Source organism: Fringilla coelebs (genome assembly GCF_963513975.1).
Source record: "Fringilla coelebs genome assembly, chromosome: Z".
Classification (NCBI taxonomy): domain Eukaryota; kingdom Metazoa; phylum Chordata; class Aves; order Passeriformes; family Fringillidae; genus Fringilla; species Fringilla coelebs.
The window spans coordinates 23,163,623-23,183,117 of NC_140031.1; the positions used below are offsets into that span (position 1 = coordinate 23,163,623).

The 19,495-nt window shown below is 37.0% G+C and overlaps 1 protein-coding gene across 1 annotated transcript in view; it reads left to right on the forward strand.

The window, feature by feature from the left end:
* Positions 1-19,495, forward strand: part of ARSB (arylsulfatase B) — a gene marked incomplete at its 5' end in the record, with an annotated part of 62,751 nt that overhangs the window by 35,745 nt on the left and 7,511 nt on the right. The window contains one exon of the mRNA XM_084225317.1: positions 3,319-3,389. Coding sequence (XP_084081443.1) covers positions 3,319-3,389 — 71 coding nt within the window. The remainder of the gene's footprint in view (positions 1-3,318; positions 3,390-19,495) is intronic.

Consider the following 19,495-nt stretch of genomic DNA (forward strand, 5'->3'; position numbering starts at 1 on the left):
AAAGATTCAGATTTTGCTTAGTGACATTGAGAATGTTTTTGTGCAAGACAAACACACCCTGAAAAACCTTGGATTCCTTGCCAAGGACACCTTCTGGCTGTTTAACAACAACAAAAGTGAAAGATTGCATGTAGCTCTCTGTTTGTGCTCACTGAGGAATAGTAGGGCTTTCGGTATGTTTTAAGAACTTTGCAAATCAGAAGAATGAACTAGCTGATTCTCATACCATCACTGAAGTTAGGCCACATGCTTTCATTAAGCTGTTCTTACGTAGAGGACTGTTTTGAAAAACAGCGGTTTTTAGCTGTTTAATTAAATAATAAGGACATATCCTAATTATTCTACCATCTGACAGGGTAGAATAACAACCAGACAATATAAAAAGTTACTTATGTTTAGGGGGAGGAATGACGTATTCGGATATTGAAGTCTAAAAATAAATATTCTTAAATTAGGGCGTTGTAAGATACGGTTACCCAGGCAGTTACTAAAATACAAAGGCAGTATTCCCTAGAGAATATTATTGCTTTGTTATTGTAGCTCTCCTGGCTAGACTATATTCCTGATGCAAAATACCCTTGCAGAACATCTGCCAAGGTGAATCTGTAGTTGCGTCAGTGTCTCTGTGGAGTTTTGTAAATGGAAAGGAGGGCAGAGTTAAGGCCCTTCCAGGGAAACAGATCTCTGCATGAATTTCCTATCTGTTGTCCCCAGAATGTTGTTTCTGTTTTCCTGGTGTTTTTTGCTGTGAGGCAGGTGTTTTTTTCAACATGCAATGCCAAATTCTGTGGGTATTGTTTTGTGATATATACTGGTTGTGATTATCCATGCTCTGTACAACAAGAGTTACTGGAGTAGCACTCAAACTGAAAAGCAGTGCTGTACCATGTAATAGCTCCACAGAGCTTAATGCAGTGATGTCGTAAGCTTCAGGGAGTAAATCTCATTATTACATACAAGTCACATCCAAGGTGCTAAGAACAATATTCTATCTCAGAACAAAAACGGATTCAATGCTGCATGAAAAACTTACATTAATACAAGTATAGTATTTATTTTTTGTATTCTATCGGCTGTAATTTAAATAGCTATGTTTAGTATATAATATCCACTGTCCATGTTAAAATTTATAAAGAAGTTACCTTCAGTCTGTTTGAACACTGTGAATATGCTTGGTATTATCATAGACTCATATGGAATCATAGAATAAGCTGGTTGAAAGGTCATTTAGGCCAGCCCTCATGCCTTAGACAGGGATATCTTCAACTAGATCAGGGGTAGGGTTGCCCTAAGCCGTGTTCACCTGACCTTGAATGTTTCCAGAGATGGATCATCTACTACTTCTCTGGGCAACCTGTACCATTGTTTCACCGCCCTCCCTCATCATAAAAAATTTCTTTCTTGTATCCAATCTAAATCAGCTGTCCCTCAGTGCAAAACCATCACTGCTTGTCCTGCCACAATGGGCTCTACAAAAATGTCTGCCCCGTCTTTCTTGTAGGCCCCCATTAAGTACTGAAAGCCTGCTATGAGGGCTGCCCAGAGCCCTTCTCTTCTCCAGGCTTTACAAACTCAACTTTCAGCCTGTCCCAAAAGGAAGGTGTTCCATCCCTCTGATCGTCTCTGTAGCCTCCTCTGTACTCCCTCCAGCAGGTCCATGTCCTTGCTGTGCTGGGACCCCAGAGCTGATGCAGCACTGCAGTGGGGTCTCAGCAGGGCAGAGGGGCAGAATCCCCTCCCTGCCCTGCTGGTCGTTCAGCTCTGTGTGAATGCTGAGCAGCACTCTATGAATATTGAATCTATAAAGATGAGAAGCAAAAAGGAGTAAGTTACTTAATTGTGCTGAATTACCTAGCGTAACTCTGGTGGTTTCTTTCTTTTAATATATTCTGGAAAATGTAGATAGAGCTCAGAAACTGAAATAAAACCTTCCCAGTTTTTTCAGTTATTGCAGAGTCAATCACAGGCTATAAATTTGAACCTAGTTTAACTTTTGCTAACTGGTTCTTGTTACTGTTACCTATGAACAGATGGTGAAAGGCACACTTGAACACAGCTGTCTATGAAGCACATAGAGTTTATTAAATCTAAGATAAAATTTCTTTAAATAAGGCCAAGCATTCTTAAATTAAGAGTGTGACAACTATACATACTGTGGGGGGGGATAGAGAGTTTGCCTTTCACCCACATTTTGGGAGAAAACATTTTTGTGGCAGTTTCTATACATTAAATTACAAACTGTAGCTTAATTAATGTAATTTCTCTTTATTAATTACAATGCTATATTACTTGAACGCATTTAATATTGTAGTTCTTCTCTATAGCTCTGTACTCACTCAATATGTATCACCCAGAAATGTTTTTAGAAATGTAACAGAAAAATATTATTTTGTTTGTCACTGCAAATTTTAAATTACAGGTAAATACTGTTGAATTATATATTCTATATATTAAAATAACTATAATTTTTTATGTCTCTGATGAGTTTTATATTACCTGAGTTTTTATTCATAATGTCAAGAAGCTTAGGGGCTCTGGTTGAATTTTTTTGTGTCTTAAGTTAAGCTCCTTAATGAAAGAAAAATCAATTTAAATTATCTGGAAATTTCTGAAAGGATGTATTTCGGTTCATTGTCAAATAATAAATTATTATCGTGTCTTTGTGTAGACATGTTTCTTTCCAATTATGTCTTCCTACTCATGTTGCCCTTTATAGGGAATAAATTTCATTTCCTCAATTTTTTGGGTCTGGGATTTACTTAGCTAAGAAAATTTATGGGTAAGTTCAGAGGCTTATTTCCCATCATCTTTATGTACTGAATGGCCAGAAAAAGAAGGATTATTTTCTTTTTTAACACAACAAGATTCTAAGTATCTAAATAATCCTTGTGACCTCAATTAGAAATCAAAGGTGGTTTTTTTGTGGGATAGCAATGCTTGTGGTGCTTTTTGAGGCACCCAGCCATAAGGCTTCCCGCACTTGTTCAGATAAACAGAGAGCATAGCAAGTGCTATGCCAGCTTATGCTGGCTCTTAAAACTGGTTGTTGTAAAACCCTGCTTAGGTAGGGCCAATTCTGTACTCAGTAAACTTATGAAAAATCTAAATAAACACACCATGGAAGTTAGGGAAAACTTGTAGAGGCAAAGGTTGTTGCTGCTCAACCGGGAAGGAGTATTCAGATTAAACTTGATAGTAATCAATTTAAAGTTATGAGCTCACTCTCTATTAAGAAGAAAAAAAGCCTTAAAATAAAGGATGCAGAATCCTATTGAGCTGTAGGAGGAATTTAACATTTCATTTTGAAATCTCTTTTAGTGAAGGAAGACCTTCTCCCAGAGTGGAACTGCTGCATAACATAGACCCCATGTTTGTGGATGATTTCCCATGTGAGTATGCTGAAGATTTATTAAACATACAGTTTACCTTCTGAACACTTCTTGTCTTCCAGAAGTGTTTTCTTCCAGGCGAAACAAAATGCAGTAGGATGCCTTTTTCTTTTGAGTAATAGCCTTAAAATACAGAAACATCATCCCGTGGATGGTGTAAGTTCTTCAAAGCGATCAACATGGGCTTCCTGTTTCTGAGAGCTCTGAAACACTGCTGAGTAATGAATAAAGAACTTTGGAACATGGAAATGTTGAGGAGCAGCTGTGTGCCTGAGGTGCACAGGGAGGCACACTGCCAACAATCCTTTCCAAACCCTCTCTACAGGGTTTTCCAAATGAACTGCTCGCCCTAATACATCTTGATACAAGTGTGTAATATGACCTTGCAAATGGAAAGCTTGAGTTTGTGAGGAGCTGAGAAGTTCCAAGCTGTGTGATTGCTTTTGTTCCATAATCATGTGGGTTGGATCCTTAATGCCACAATCACATGAATTGGAGCTGAACTTTGCTAATTCTATAGCTCTTTTTAAGCACCATCTGTTTTATGATTCAACATTACTAGTTTGCTAAGGACTACAAGCTTTTCAGGCAGAACATTTTTTTCATACAGAACATTGGAACAGGTCCCTTCCAGTGTTTTTATAGCATTTCTGTACTTCATTATATAAAGAAGTAAATCCAGGCAGAGAAAAAGAAATGGAGACAGTGATCTGTTGCCTGCAAGAGAAATGCACGTTGTGCTGCAATGACTGGATGGAAATGGGTAAGATGGTAAGATGGCCTTTCGCAGTGCACATCTGGTGCTGTGACTCTTTTCTGAGAAGGAACAACATTGTGCCTATCTAATGCTGACTGGGCAGCACTGCCTGCAGATAGTTCCCACATACTGCTTGAATAAAGGTGTAGCTACTCCAATTTCCCTTCAAAATTTGCTTAGTCAGTCATAGCATTCCTGTACAGTGTTATGCCCTGATGAAGTATTCTCAGGCCTAATTCAGAGACTGTATTTTACTTGTGGGAATGGCCTGTGATTGAGTTGTTTGAATAGACAAATTCCTGGAGTAAGCAGAAGGGGGACGAGCAATGGAGGTTTTCAGGAACCTGAGCTCTTAGCAAATGCGGCTCCAAACTGCTTCCATGATGCTGTGCTCTGATGATCGTTCAGTGTTTGCTACACGTATCCTGTCTTTAGTTGTGTGCATTGCTTGAAATGTGGGCAAGAAGTGGCACTGGGAGTCAGAAGCTGTACTGGGTGCAGGTCTTGCGGTTTTTAGGAATCACAAACAGAGGAAGTTATATGCATGCCTGTAAATTTACAATGTTTTTATGTGCCTTTCAAAACTGCAGTAATTAAAAACAAAAACTGAACTCTTCACCAACACGTTCTTATGCACCATATAGAGTTTCCCTGTCTCTTCTCAGCAAAGGCCTATTCTTTCAGCAAATTACTTTGTGTTTCCTAGTGAAATTATGCTTCATCATATAAGGATTAAAATTTATATTTAGCAGCCTCAGTTATTAGGAGTAATTGGATATGTATGTAAGTCAGCTGATTTTTACCTACTGTCTGTTTTTTTTAATTGAAACTGAATAATAAGTTTAGAATTATTATCTAGAAAAATTATGCTAGTGTCTCTATTATGGATAGATTAGTGAGACACAAAACTTGGAATATACAAGCACTTTCAGATTTTCAGCGTGTTCTCTTCATGTTTTGCTGGTTTCCTTTTTTTTAAAGCATCTTAAATTCTTCATGCACTCTTGTTGTCACCAAGATGATTAACTGTGTCACTCTGGAGTCTTGCTCTGTCCTTGACTGTTTATTGTGTCCTGACTGTTTTGACGTTTGAGTACTCTTTTACCCATGGTGCTAAAACACGCTTGCAGGTTTTGCTGGGTTCTTTCTAAACTCCTGTATAACCTTTTACCCTCTTTATGCATATTTTGCCCTTGTCCTAGCCTGCTTTGAAAAATCACATCACCTGAATCGTCTGATGTCAGCTGAAGTACTTTCTTTTTTATAAAAACTTTCTTTTTTATAAAAATTTGAATTAGGAAGTGAAATAATTACTGGAAGATTAGCCAAATCTTTTGAGTTTGCAGAGTACTGTAAAACAGCAAATAAGCAATTAAATATCAAGATTCTGTTAAATGTAACTAAAAAAGGAGTTTTCAGGTTGTGGTTAATCAGGCGAGAAGACAGTACTTTTGTAGTTGGGCACATGTAGAGCATTAAGTTACTATTTTACCTGCACTCAGGGCAGGTTCAGTGTTCCTGAACTCTTGAGTGGTTTTGTCTGTAATGTATACATTCTTTCACCATAATGTATGTTTATTTAATAGATGCATTTATCTTCATCTCTCTCAGAAAAACTGATTTTATTTATAATTTTTATATTTATATATATATATATATATATATATATATATATATATATATATAAAAGCATGAAGGATGTGATGCTTTATGTAATTAATAGGGTTTTTTAACTGAAACAGGAAAATTGAGGTTTGTTCTGTTCAGATTTTTTACACCAAAATAAGCACTCCTTCAGGGAAGAATTTGTGCAAAAGACGTTAATTAGTTTAGTGACAAGTCAACTGCTACAGCCAAGTATTCTAACAGAGTGTTAAGTTGAAGTAGTAAGACATGGTGTCTTGATTGCAGAGCTAGCAGCCTCTCTGCTGCTGTGGTCTGTTAGCACTGACCTTGGGCTGTGTTTATTTACCATTTGTGGGGTAACAGCGTATAACTTTTCAGTTTCTCAGGCTGAGCGCTGGTTTCTGATCTCTGAACATCAGCCAGGATTACTCCAGCAGATCTGAGGAATCTGCTGATCAGCATCTGCTTACCTTTTTTCAGGACCTGATGCCCAGTGGCAAACACTGTAGCTCTGCAGTAGTCTTGTATCAAGTACTGCACATCTCCTATTGTTAATAGTAAGGAGCACAAGAGGAAAAACACTGTAAAATAGTTTGCCTGCAGTTCCATTTTACAAAAAAATACTTAGGTCTTATTTCACTGACTACTTCAAGTAGATCATCTTTCTCAGAAGGCAGACTTTCTTCATGCAAATATAAACCTTTCCTGTGGTCTGACACACATGGACAGTTTTAAACTTCATTTTTTTTCATCTTTAGTGCTAAAAAAGGCATTCCTCTCCCAGGCCACAGACCTTGCCTGTAGCCTCTCTCTGACTTGTGGCAGCCCAGTGGAATGGTTGGAGTTAAAAGCAAGTTTTTCTCTTAACAAACTGATCTGGTTTGTAGTGCAGACCTGCAACTATTATACTCGTGTAAGAGCATACAGTAGAATGAAAAACTAGGGTGGGATCTCCAAAACTAGGATGAAGAGAGGGGTGGGTTGAGGTCTTTGGGGGTTGCAAAGCTAGTCTGGTGGTGAGCTATTGCCAAGGTGGCCTGCCTGTCCTCTCCCTTCCCTCTATCCTTCTTCCTTCACTTGTGTTAGACATAGAAATCACATGGTAGCAAGATTATTTTTCTGCTAGATGAGCTTTCAGATTGTTTTGGGTAGCCAGTCAAAAGAGGAGGAAAGGTTTCTACCACATCAGTGAGCTGAATCAACCTGCCCTGTAGCTGTGTGATGGAGAGCAGGGGATCAGTGTGTGGTTGGTAGCAGATGGAGGGTCTGGTCACAGGACTCACTTGCTAAGATCACTTCTGACCATGCTGGGAACCTCAGGCAGAGGCAGTAGTTTCATGGAGTAGGCTGCTGCTGCTGCCACAGAGGATATTCTGCCTCCCACAGTGCCTCACCACTGCTCCCCTTTCTCATGCATCACCAAAACTGCTCACAGAGCTGGGCTATGAACCAGGTCAGATACTGGTTCAAATTTTAATAATTGTTTTTCCCCCCCTCTGGATTTATGCTGGATAGCCAAACGCTCATTTTGGCACAAAGACTGGGACTAGAAGGAGTTTAGAGGGACGTGTGAGACTGATTCCTTTGCCTCTGATATTAAACCCTGAGGTTTCTGTTTCACGATACATGATTAAGTGATCCAACAGGTTTCTGCTGGGGGTGAGCTTTACCTTCTTCCCTCCCCTTTCCCAGCCACATGCTCTCTTGGTGCTTATTTCACATTCATTTTGGCACTTCTTGGATACCTCTGTGAACTGATCCAACTCGTTAGCCTGGTTTTCCTCTGTCCTGTGGGTTGAATCTGCGCATTGGAGGGGCGGATGGATGCCAGTGGCAACTCAGGGCGGGGGCAAGGAGGGTGTGTGGCTGGAAGAGGGGAGGCAGAGGGGGAGGCAGCCCTCCTAGTACTGTCTGGCTGCTTCTGGAACAAGAACCCCATGGGGAAGAGGGGAAACCACATCTTCTGGCTGAGCCTTGCTGTGCTAAACCAGTCTGGTGAGCTCTGCAGATGGAGCTGGACCCACACACCTCAGAGGTGATTGCTCCTCTCCCTCCCTGCTAAAAGCCATTGCTTTTGTCTTCCTGGTTGTTTTCAGAAGCGATGAACATACGTCTCAATTGCTTGATCTCAGTGTAGGCTTGTGGTTTATTAGAGAGTTTACAGTTATGTAAATTTGCTGTGAAAAATCTACTGTCTTTCAGATTTGGGTTTAGAACATCCACATTTTCTGTTACCTTTAAGGATTCAGTAGTAAAATAAGAAAATTAAAAACAGAAACCTGAAATTATATTGAGAGTATAATTTTCTCTGTAATGTATAGGTTAAGAAAGCACAAATAAAATGTATAAAGTAACTTTATAATTGCATCAGTAAAAAAAACGGATTTACATGCATTTGAAGAGAAAAGAAACAAAATTGTTTTGTCCCATTTTTGTGAATTTTTCCTTAAAAATAAAAAGATAGCCAAGTTGTTGATGGTTTGGCAGCCGTGCGGATGACATCAGGCCCTCCATTGTGAAAGATCTCCTGTCTTTTAAACAGCCTTATGGCATTTCATCAAGTTTTGGTGATTCAGCTAAATTAAAACCCAACTGGTTTTAAGTCTCAATTCCCCTAACTGCTAAACCAAACTTTTTTCTGACCACAGTCATTGCTAGATGGCCTGTCTTGAAGCAGCATTGAAACTTTATATCCCACAGAAGGCAATTTTATTTTGAGAGTCAAAACTAAATGACATGCTGAAAGGAAATGTACCCTTTAATTCAGAGTTGTTAATCAGAATATGTCAGTACACACTGTATTAGCTTTAATTTGACTTGCTAAATTTATTCATAAATTTGGTGACTTTCACAAAATCTTGTAGACTACATGTGTAGCATCACTTTCTCTTCAAAAAGAACTCTGATTTATTTAAATTAGAAAGATGTATTCAAAATAAATATGTTTTGGGTGGCACTGGATTAGGCTCAAAAAACTTTTACCTTCATTTAAAATTCCAGACTTTACCATAAACTAAAACTTCAAAGGCATAATAACAGTGTGGATTACTAATTGTAGTCAATTTATTTAGAAGACATATCTATTCAGAGGGAGACATCCAAGACAGAGAACTTGTAAAAACATTTTGTGATTTTCCTCCAAACCTTTATTTGCCCAGAGCAAAATTAATCTGTTTTTACATTGCTCTCCTTGACATTTGAAAGAAGGCATTACCTCATTTATTGCACTATTAATTGCCAAAATAAATGATTGCCTATAAAGGGCTAGATCTGCTATATGCAGAATGAACATATAATATATTACAACAGAGAAATCTTTTCTCTTCTGGGACTGATATGTCATTTGTGGACATTAAAATTGCATTATAATGCCTGTAGCATTATATATTATATCCATACATATACCAAAATTATTCATCTTAATTAAAGAGTAGACACTCCAGGGTCCTCTATGTCCCATTTATTACTTTTTTTGCCTAGGTAAAAGATTATTCCTGAGAGTTTGTAGGATAGAAATTACTTCTTCTCCAGTTCTATTACTGATGATCTAGCTTGTTTAGAATTATTTAACAAAAAGGGAAAAAAAAGAAAGTGGGGAAAAAATTGTCATAATGGAGTTAATCAGTAGCAGCAGAAGATGCATGAATGAGTGTGCTGGGTGGATGTTGAATGGGATAAATACACTCCATGTCTGTGACAGGCTCAAGATCCAGAATCTACTTTTGAGTCAAAACTCTGCAGAAAATTGACCTGTATAGTTAGCTGACTGAGCTTCTATAGTGACAGCTGGGAGAATGGTCAAGAATGGACAAAATCACAGATATGTTCTTTGCTTGTCCAAATTACCATTTTTCTGCAAAATTATACATGTGCATGCTGACCATCTGGACTCTGTCATCTTCCCATTTGAAGAAAATCATAAATTGCAATGACCCCCTGGAAGTTTGTGAGGCAGGAGTTGCCAACAAAGGACCCTGGATCGCTCAGCCACTTCATGCAGTGTGTGTTGTGCTGACCTGGCAATTTTGGGCAGAGCTCAGCTCCACTCCTTAATGGGAGGCTGCTGTTCCAGCTACTTCTGCTGCCATTCACATCAGAGATAAGTGGTGTTTTTCTTTTAACTCTCAGCTATGTGAGTTTCTGGGGTGTAGCTCTTGCTGTCAGGAGGTTTGGGCTGTGGTTCTGCATTGCCTTGGCTCTTCGCCCATCTGCATCTCAGCATGAACTCTCCATCCCTGCAGTATTTAGTACTAGAGGATTGCATGTTTGGTGAGCATCATAAATACTAATCCCCATGTTTCCTCTGGGATGTAGATAATACCTTTTAGAATTTAGAAATGTTACTTGATTAGGTGTGTAGTGCAAGTATCAGGACAGGAATCCAGAAATCCCTCTATGCTGCTTTTTTATGCTTCATTGTATTCTATAATTATTTGAACATAATACTAGCATTTTATGGTTTTATGCAAGTCTTGACATAAATGGTAGATTATATTTTTCAAATTAAATATCTCTGAGCCATAAACCTAAAAAATTTTAACAGAGCACAGGTTGTTAGATTTGCTGTTCAGCTCTCTTTACCTTCAACACAGCATCCTTACAGCGATGCAGATGGGGTTTGGGTGTTTCACATATAAGGCCATCACGACAGGACATATCTTCAATAATTTGTAAGTTCTGTACAATCAGTAAAAATTTGTTTCCTAGAAAAAGTAAGATTTTGATTTTTTTTTCCCTTATTTTCCCTTAGGAAATGGAAGTTTAGCATTTCATTTTACTGTCTCTCTTTTTGTGATGTTTGACATTGTAGGCTGTAATATGAAGTCTGTTCTTATTTAGAATAACTTCAATTTTTTATTCTGTGGTTGTCTAAGAATGTAGTAACTGAATAAGTGTTTCACCTAGGTGATGTGCACTGGGATATTTTGCTGCCCTTGATGATTCTGGTTTTAACTCAATTGTTTGTGTGGTGTGCTATTTTTTAAAAGAAATAATATGTTCTAAAAGAGAAGGTGAATGCTTCACATGTCTACTCTTGTTGAAATTAAGTAGAATATGTATTTTGAAAGGTAAGAGACTGAATATGATATTCTAGTATAAATCTTTCCTTTGGAATCAAATGTTGCTATGATAAAACTGACATTAGAAGTAATAATACTAGATTTAGATCTTCATAGCGTTTAACTAAGTGAATTAAGATAGGTGAGCTTCACTGTTTAAGTTTGTGTGCAGCACAGATCTACACCTTGTCAACATGATGTCAGGAAGTTACAATGTCTCAGGGCTCATCCTCTTTTTAAGATCAGTATTCTGTTCGTTCTCCCAAGGTTAAGGTCAAGGCTATTCCTCAAATGTTTTTATTTTATAAAAAGAAGGGAAAGACTCAGAGTTTTGTAGAAAACTCATTATTTCCATAAAGCAGTGAAAGGTCACAAAATGTCTTTCCTCGATGAAGTGGCAAAGCCCTTTATTTCTTTGTTAATTCATTGTCACAGTGTAGGCTGGAAGAGCCCTTGACATTTCCAGAGTTTCCTTGTTGAGCTGAAATAATTGCTCTACACATCATGGTTCAAAAAAAGAGGAATCAGTACAAAGAACATATATACAAAGGTCTTGTAAGCTCACAGAGCCATCTGCACTTCAAAGTGGCTGTACCAAGATTGTTCTTCCTTCTGGCACATTTTCATGAATTTTCACTTTAATTAAGGCATCAGAGCTACAAACACTTGTGTAGCTTCAGAAATGCACCTTATAAAAGGGATAAGCCAGTATAAAAGTTCTATTTCTATAATTGAAATAGAAAAATCACTTTCTATGAGCTATCTTTCAGGCAACACTGTAGAATAAGTATTTTATTCACTACTAACATGAAGGAAAAATTGTTGGCTTTAGAAGAATGAGCAAAAAAGCAAAAATGAATTGATTTTATCTGGGTGAAGACGTAGAGGTGTAGATGGAAAAAGGTGCCTCATGTGACTTCAAGCCTTTTCAAAATATGTGCAAGATGTTCTTTCTGGTGAGGAGAATTTTCTGTAGTAGAGACAATCACCTAAACCACCTAACTGCAGCAGGCCTAGAAATAGTTGTGAAGAACTTGTTCCACTCTCATGTTGATAGTGTTTGTGTTTTATAGTGAAGAGGGAAAATGTTACTTAATTTAACAGTGCTATTCAAAGCTACCTTGTAATTTCAAGCTTTGATTTCCATGAGATTTTTTGTCTTGGAAGCTTCGTCAGAAGGCAAAAGTCTAAGAAGCACTAATGAATATAATGATTAAAGGTTTGTTAATGTACAACAAGCTGTGTCTAATCAAAAACATTCTGTTCCCAAACAAGATCCTCTTATATATACTTTCTTTAAAACAGTCTAAATTACCTGCTGGGGCTTTGATATTTAACTTTTCCGCTATGATTATGAAGAATCTAAATTATATGTATTTTTTGAAAATACAGTAAGTTCTAAATTCAGTAAGTTCTAAATTTTGGCTTTATTGAATGTTAAGATAAATATCCATAACATTTTTTTCCTGCCCATTTCTCCATCTCTTCCCATTTCTCCATCTCTTCCCAAGATTTTACTTGTGTAGGTAAGAGTTAATTCAGAGACAATACAATGAAGTTGGTTCAAATCATATATCTTATGAAAGAATATATCCTAAGAAAGAACAGTCTATACACTTGTAACGTTATCCATTATAATCATGAAATTAAAAACAATTGCTGCATTTTTGTGAAAAGTCACTCTAATTTCATTTTTGAGTTCATTGATTGAGATTTGCTGAAGTTCAGCAGTTATCAATAAAGGCCTTAGGATAATTTGCAGAGTATCAAACGGGTCATAATGAGACTGGCATTTTCAACCAGAGCTGATTATACTTCAGTTGACTGAGCTGTCTGCTGGAGGGGAGCCAAATTCAGCCAAGCTGAATCAGTTGCTGAAGGAATATGAATTGTATTCATGCTAAGATAACAGTATGCTCTTTGCCAAAGCAATAGGGAGAAATTCTTAAGAATCCTTCTGGAGTTTGCTTTGTCTTGTGCATTTCTTGATGAAAACTAACTGACAGGCCTCTCCACAGAATCAAGTCTAGCAAAAGGAAATTCTTGTGATGAAGTTTCCCTTTTATAAAATGCTAAAACTAAACTTGCAGTATAGCACCAACAAATTTATAGTTCATCCACGTGAAACACAGTGCAAAGTTTTCTGTTATGGTCAAGGAAGAATTTTGCTTGGGGAATTCTTTTCTACTTGTAATGAGGACTTTTTCTGCTTCTGTAGTATAGGGGAGAGAAAGTTATAAATGGAGAGTTATAAATTTTTGGAGAGCAGCCGTGTGTTTTCATGCTGTTAACAAACAAATTTAGCATTTTAAAAAACCTTATGTTTATAAATGAAAGATATATGAAGTCCAAGTTTATCTTCCAACTGTAAAAATATTAACTGTAACCTTTGTCCTTTAGCTTTTTTACTTCTCAATAAAATTTTCTTTGAAAATATAATCTTATCTTGCAGGTGAGAAGTTGATTCATCTGGGTGGTTTAGGATTTTAGGGAATTTAGTAATAAATTATATTACTACATTAGAGACAGTCCAGATTTTCAGGGTATGTAAGAGACTTGATTTAATATTCATAAGTGGAAATGAAAAATGTAGTACTTGCACTTCTCTAGATATTGTAACCACTGTGGTCTAGGGTATATAATAAAAAACTTCAATCATGTTCAATATATTATTTCCTGAAATTTAGAAGGGAAAAAAAAAAGTCTTGTGTTCATGTAAAGCATGTTGGTGCTTAATCAAAAACATAAAGCAAAGAAATTAAAACAGAATGAAAATCCACTGACACAGTCTGTAGATCCAGACTACTTTTATTCTGTGTGCAGATGAACGATGTAGATGGTACCATTTTTTAATTGCTGAAGTGGCCTTCACTAGAAATGGTGTATTCTGAAAGCTATTTCTCTGTTCTTATGTTCCCTCATAAAACTTTCCTGGAACCTTTTCTGTTTTCTCCAGATCCAGGTACTTAAAAACTGGGAAGTACCAAAGGAAATCTGGATTTTTTTTTTTTTTTTTTTTTTTTGATGTACCATTCGGGTTTTTATGGTGTAATGTAGTGACCTGGGATTTAATGTATTTGTAGACTGTCTACAAATCAAACTGTAGGCCAGATCACTTGCAAATGAAAGCCATACTGTGCCTACAGAATATTTTGCTGCTTGAATGCTTCAAGAACGTGTATATTATTGAAGTAAGACTTACAGGATAGCAGAATGTTGAGAATCTATTACAAATTGTGTACCCACTAACTTTCCTTACTTTCTTATATAAATTGAAAGTTTTATGTACAAATTTGGTGTTAATGGAAATCAAAGTAACCCAAACCCATCTGGACATGCTGTCATTATTTTCTGTGTTGTCATTAATAATGTTTGTATTTATCACATGATGTGAAATGTAAGTACAGACTTCCACAGAGCTGTGGAGAAATCTCTCCTGGAAGATGGGAGGTCACTGTTCAAAACTGTTTGTAACAAAGAGAATAACTCAGTTGGTTAGTGCTTTTGGTGTGGCCTGGGAATTTCCTCAGGGAGGAAACTATTGGGCAGTTGGAAAAATGCTGTTGGAGGAAAGTTCAGAAGATGTGGTTGTGGAAAGCAGTGCTAACCACAAAGAAGAGTTACTGGGTGGCTTCCTTAGTTTTACTGCAGTGAAGTTATAGTTCATTTCTTGACTTTGTGTTCCTGTATGTGGCTCCATGTTAAAGGACCAATTGTTTGGTTACCTGTTACCTGGAGTCTGCCTTCATTCTGCTGTTTCACTGCTTCAGGGAAATGTGTTTAAGTAAACACTGTTTTCATTTTCTAGAACTTCAGAGCATGGTGACATGGGTTTTGGAGCAGGGAAAATGACTCTGGAATTCATTTTCATCTGCTCATCCGTAATGCTCAGTTTTTGCTATAATTTATGGCATTGTGTGTTCTTATTTTCTTAAACTCTTTCTTTGAAGAATTGGTAAATCATGTATTGGCACTTCTGTTTTGATTTCAAAATCACTTTTATTTGAGTAGTTGATTAAAGCTTATGTGTTGTTGCCAGAAGTGATTGTTGTAAATGCAAATTTACAACAAAAAAAATTTAGGACAAAAAGCCTTTCATATGACTGTTTTGTGGAAAACACTTTGTGTCTACTGAACTGTATGGATAAAGGGGAATTTAGCTTCATTTATTTGATTAAGAGGAGTTGGTAGGGTGTAAATTCCTTGTTTGTTACTGCTGATGCTTAACCAGTCTGAACCAGAGCCCAGTGGAATTAATGGAAAAGTTCCCATTTGTTTCAGGGTAGATTTTTTGAAGCTCTGACTGACTTCCCGCTGTTCCACAGTTGAGCATTAGTGAAGCACGGGAAGCCTGCCAATCACACAGGATTTGAGTGTATGCGCTGGTGAGATTTCTAGGAGGCTGAAGACTGCTGTCATGAGGGTAATTTTTATCTGGAATTTGATAATATTTAAGGAAGTTCTTGATTATTTTTTTTTTTACCTACACTTCTGCTATTGTAGCACAGAAATGGGGCAAGATGATTATAAGGGTTTTGCATTGTCTATTGTTAGGAAAGTAATCATGTGTGATATTTTTAACTGCTTGGGTTTTCTTTTTTCTCTTTACTGGGCAACATGAAAATAAAAATTTTAAATATTGATAGTAGCATCAGATAACTTAGCTAAGAACAGAAGCTTTTATTTTAATGGAAGCAGTAGGAGAATTATTCAATTACCATTTTTCTGGCAATACATACGAGATGGTGGATACAATAGGAATTTACTGGATTATTAAATAGTATTTTGATTTTAAAGATGATAATGAAAATACTAGAAAATAGTCTCTTTCTGTTTGGGTTTCATATGTAAGTGGGTTTTGGTTTGCCAGTCCCAGACTTCTGTCTGGGGATCTCCTCTGTGGTTTTTATAGCCTACTAATCAGATCACAAGAGGCAGAGAGGCATATACATTACCTTGCTATGGAAATAATACTCGTTACTGCTTGTTGGTTTTAAGTCCTAGTGGAAATAGTCTGCATGGTTTGGTTCAACTATTAAGCAGAATTCTACTCTGCAACATATATGGAGTTGTTCACTTCTCTCTAATAAAAACATTTTTACAAAACAAGGAAACTTTTTTTAATGTCTTAGAGTATACTCTCAGCAGAATTTGAACATCCAATTTCTTGCCTTGAGACTTACCATTGCCAGGTGAAAGCCTTACCTTTTGAAAGCCTGTCTGTTGAGTGAGAATCTTCAGAGAGTCAATAGCCAGTATGCACAAGATTGAATTATTTTAAATTATTTACCATATCTTTTTTTTAACATATGCATAAGTGCTACTTCATTCCCTAAAGCTGCCTCACAGCAAGCACTAGTTTCTGTAGTTCAGTAGTTTCTTCTTGTCTGCTGTGTGGTGCAGTCTTGCTCTGGGACTGTGTGTGACAGAAACCCGTGATGGGAGCTTCTTGTCACACCTGTAGCTCTGTGTGTGTTCCTTCAGCCTCTGCTAGCAGAGATAAGTCTGAAAACATCAGCGCTTGCAGTGATCCCCCCAAGAGTGTCTGAATACAAGCAGGACTTGGTTGCATTGCTGTCTGAGTGACAATTGTGCTTACTGATAAAATGCAATCTCTTTTGTCACCTTTATAACCTGGGTAAAGGATGTCAAGGGACTGGCAGCTCAGAGAGTTGTCCTAGCTGTTCTGATACCTGAGATGTGATTAAAAGATTTTAAGAAGTGATAGAATAACATGGAGATTATCTGTGAAACATCTCTGGTGTGGTTCAAAAAATAAAACACCAATCCATTTTGTTCAGAAAACATAGCGTCGTCCCATTGAAACATGGCCATTTCTAGCCATAGCAGACAATGAATTTCCTAAGTAAAGAATTTATGTGTCACTCAGAGTTTCAGCATATTTGAGTTTTCTTCTCTGTGGCTGCACGGAATGAAGTGCAGTAGTGCTGCTCTGCATTGTAGGTGATATCTAGTTAGGCCAGGTAGAGGCTGAAGTTATCCTGAAAAACCTAAAAACTACGTAGATCATGGGATTTCACTCAGAATACTTAATGAGTAACTTACTACTTACTGTGTAGTAAGTTTAAAGTGCTCAAAGTATTTGGCCTGCATATTTAAATGATATATCCCCTGTCATTTAAAACAATAAAGTTTTGATTATATGATTGCATTTGGCCGATGTTACACAGGATGGGAGGGAGCAGAAACAACCTGGTCCTTGGTGTTCCATAGAAAATGCAAATTTAATTAAGTAGTATGCGCATCTAGCAGATGTGTTTTATTTACAAGGGACTGCATACCAGCTAACCTTGCAACTGGTTTCTGGACTTTCTCAGTCTTGTTTTTGAGATGGGAAGAGCAAAGCTACAGTTTTCCAGTTGCAGGGGGCTTTTTGCTTTGTTAACAAGTCCTTTTCTAATAATTCCTTTCACTCAGTTCTCTTTTTGTACAAAGCTGACATATTCTAAAAAAGCGTGAGCTCGATCTGTTGTGATTCCAGGGTTTCGCTCTTGGTTATGAGGGTCACAAAGGCCATCATTTTGTACGTTTAAGTGAATTTCAGATTATTTTTTCACACGTGCATAATTTTACTTGCGTCTTTATTAAATATCACTGACTATAATGATGCCTACTACCCAGCCTCATACAGGCCTTCTGTCATCCTTCTCAGCCAGCTTCAGATAACTTATTATCCTTCACAAACTGTTGTCTCACTGTTCATTCGCTTTTCCAGGTCATTTGGAATATGTTCAATGGTACAGGTCCCAGCACAAATTCCTTTAGGACCATTGGTCCCTCTCCAGTGTGAAATTGAAACTAGTTTTGTTTCTTTATTTTTTTATGTGCTTTTCTATCCACGTGAGAATCTTTCTCTTTTCTTCTGTTGTTGTTTAGTTTCTTGACCTACATGGTCATGTGGTATGAGAAGTAAACTTGCTCTATATGTATCCTGTTATCTCTTATTTAAGTACTAGAGTGGAGTAAGCAAAAATGTTCTAAGGGATGTTGCACAGCCAGACAAAATTTATACTGAAATACATGTCTTGAGAAGTACAGAGAAAAATTTTAGTAATAAGAAAATATCTAGGGAATCTCTTTGTGCAGTATACCCTACAAACTGCAAGGTTTGAGACATCCAGTGTAATATGTCCATACACTTGTTTCACAGGAAATGATGGTGATATTCGTACTGGAGCTGAATGCTCTTTAATGTGCTTTACACCTGCAAAGCAGTAGCACCTGTTTAGTATTTGTTCAGATATGTTTTTTATTTAGAGTGCAAAGAGTGTGAGCCAACTAAAATCTTAATTCACACTGGATTTGGTGCCTTTTCTTAATACAGATTTTTCAGTCTTTTCTGTCAAGCAGGTTGCAATTAAGCTTGGAGCTTTTTGTGGTTATATTTTCCTTGTCATACTGCTGCTACATCATGTTATCAGAAATAAAAGTTTAACTACAGAGAATGCTGATATTTTTCATTTTTCCTTTGGGAAGTACACTGAGAAAGGTAGATAACTTCTAACATCCTTCTTTTGCAGATAAAGAAATAATGGTAATAACAGTGGAAGCTTCATTTGCTTCTGCTTTCCTTAAAGGACACTAATTATATGGAGCTGCTTATAAAAGAATGTTTTTGTTACTGTGTAGGATATTGGAAAATTGTAGGCATGGCTGCTCTGATATTCGCTTAGCTGTTCAGATTACTCTTTGGTCAGGGCTCTGGCTCACAAATAAATAATAAATTAACGTTCCTTTGTCTTTCTCCAAAATTGTTCCTCAGTACCCAACATTGCTTCCCCACATGCTTGTGTTGTAGACCACAGTGTACAGAAATACAGCATGCTTCAAGCATTTTGGGCACTTAAAGTTTTGTGGTCAGGACCTTGCTAAGTGGCACGTTAGAGAGAACTGTGTACTCTTTGATCTCATACCAGCCAAGAAAACTTGTTCTCCACGTCAGTCATTTTCATCATCTTAATCATACACTGAAGGGAGTATGTTTTATTTTTAGATGTACTGTCTATTTATGTTGCCATACTTTTAAGTTTCTTGAGCTGGTCTCAGTGGATGAATGCTTGAGCTGGTCTCAGTGGATGAAAGAAGGAAAGCTAGAGGAATGAGAAGAGTAATTGATCTATTTTTATTAGATCTGCAAAATACCATGAATATTGATATAAAACATGTATAGTCCTTCTTTTAAATCACAGCTGAAGATTTACACTTTATTTAATCTATCTTCTTCCTGCTGACAGTTAAAAATGAGATATCAATGTTTAAATGAGTATACTCTTATGAAACTAATTATATTTAATAAAATGTTTCCAAAAATTTGTCTTTTAGATTAACTTAAAGAGCAAGCCTTTCTTTAAAAAGCAGGTCAGATTGTACCTTTTATTTTCTTTTAACTTGTGAATTTGCTCAATGTGGGTGTGGACTATCCTTAACCATTTTACAAATAACAGTTACATTGTACTTGGACTATTTGCTTTGCAAAGTAAAAAGCAAAGGATTGAAGTGAATCATAGGAAATATTTGCAAAGAAGATTACAGATCTGAATTTTCCAGCCTTCCTACCAAGTGTGGCAGTGGATTTTTGCTGTTGTCTGTGCTATTTTTGGTTGCATTAGGAAACCTTTTGCCTATTATTTGCTCTTGATTGA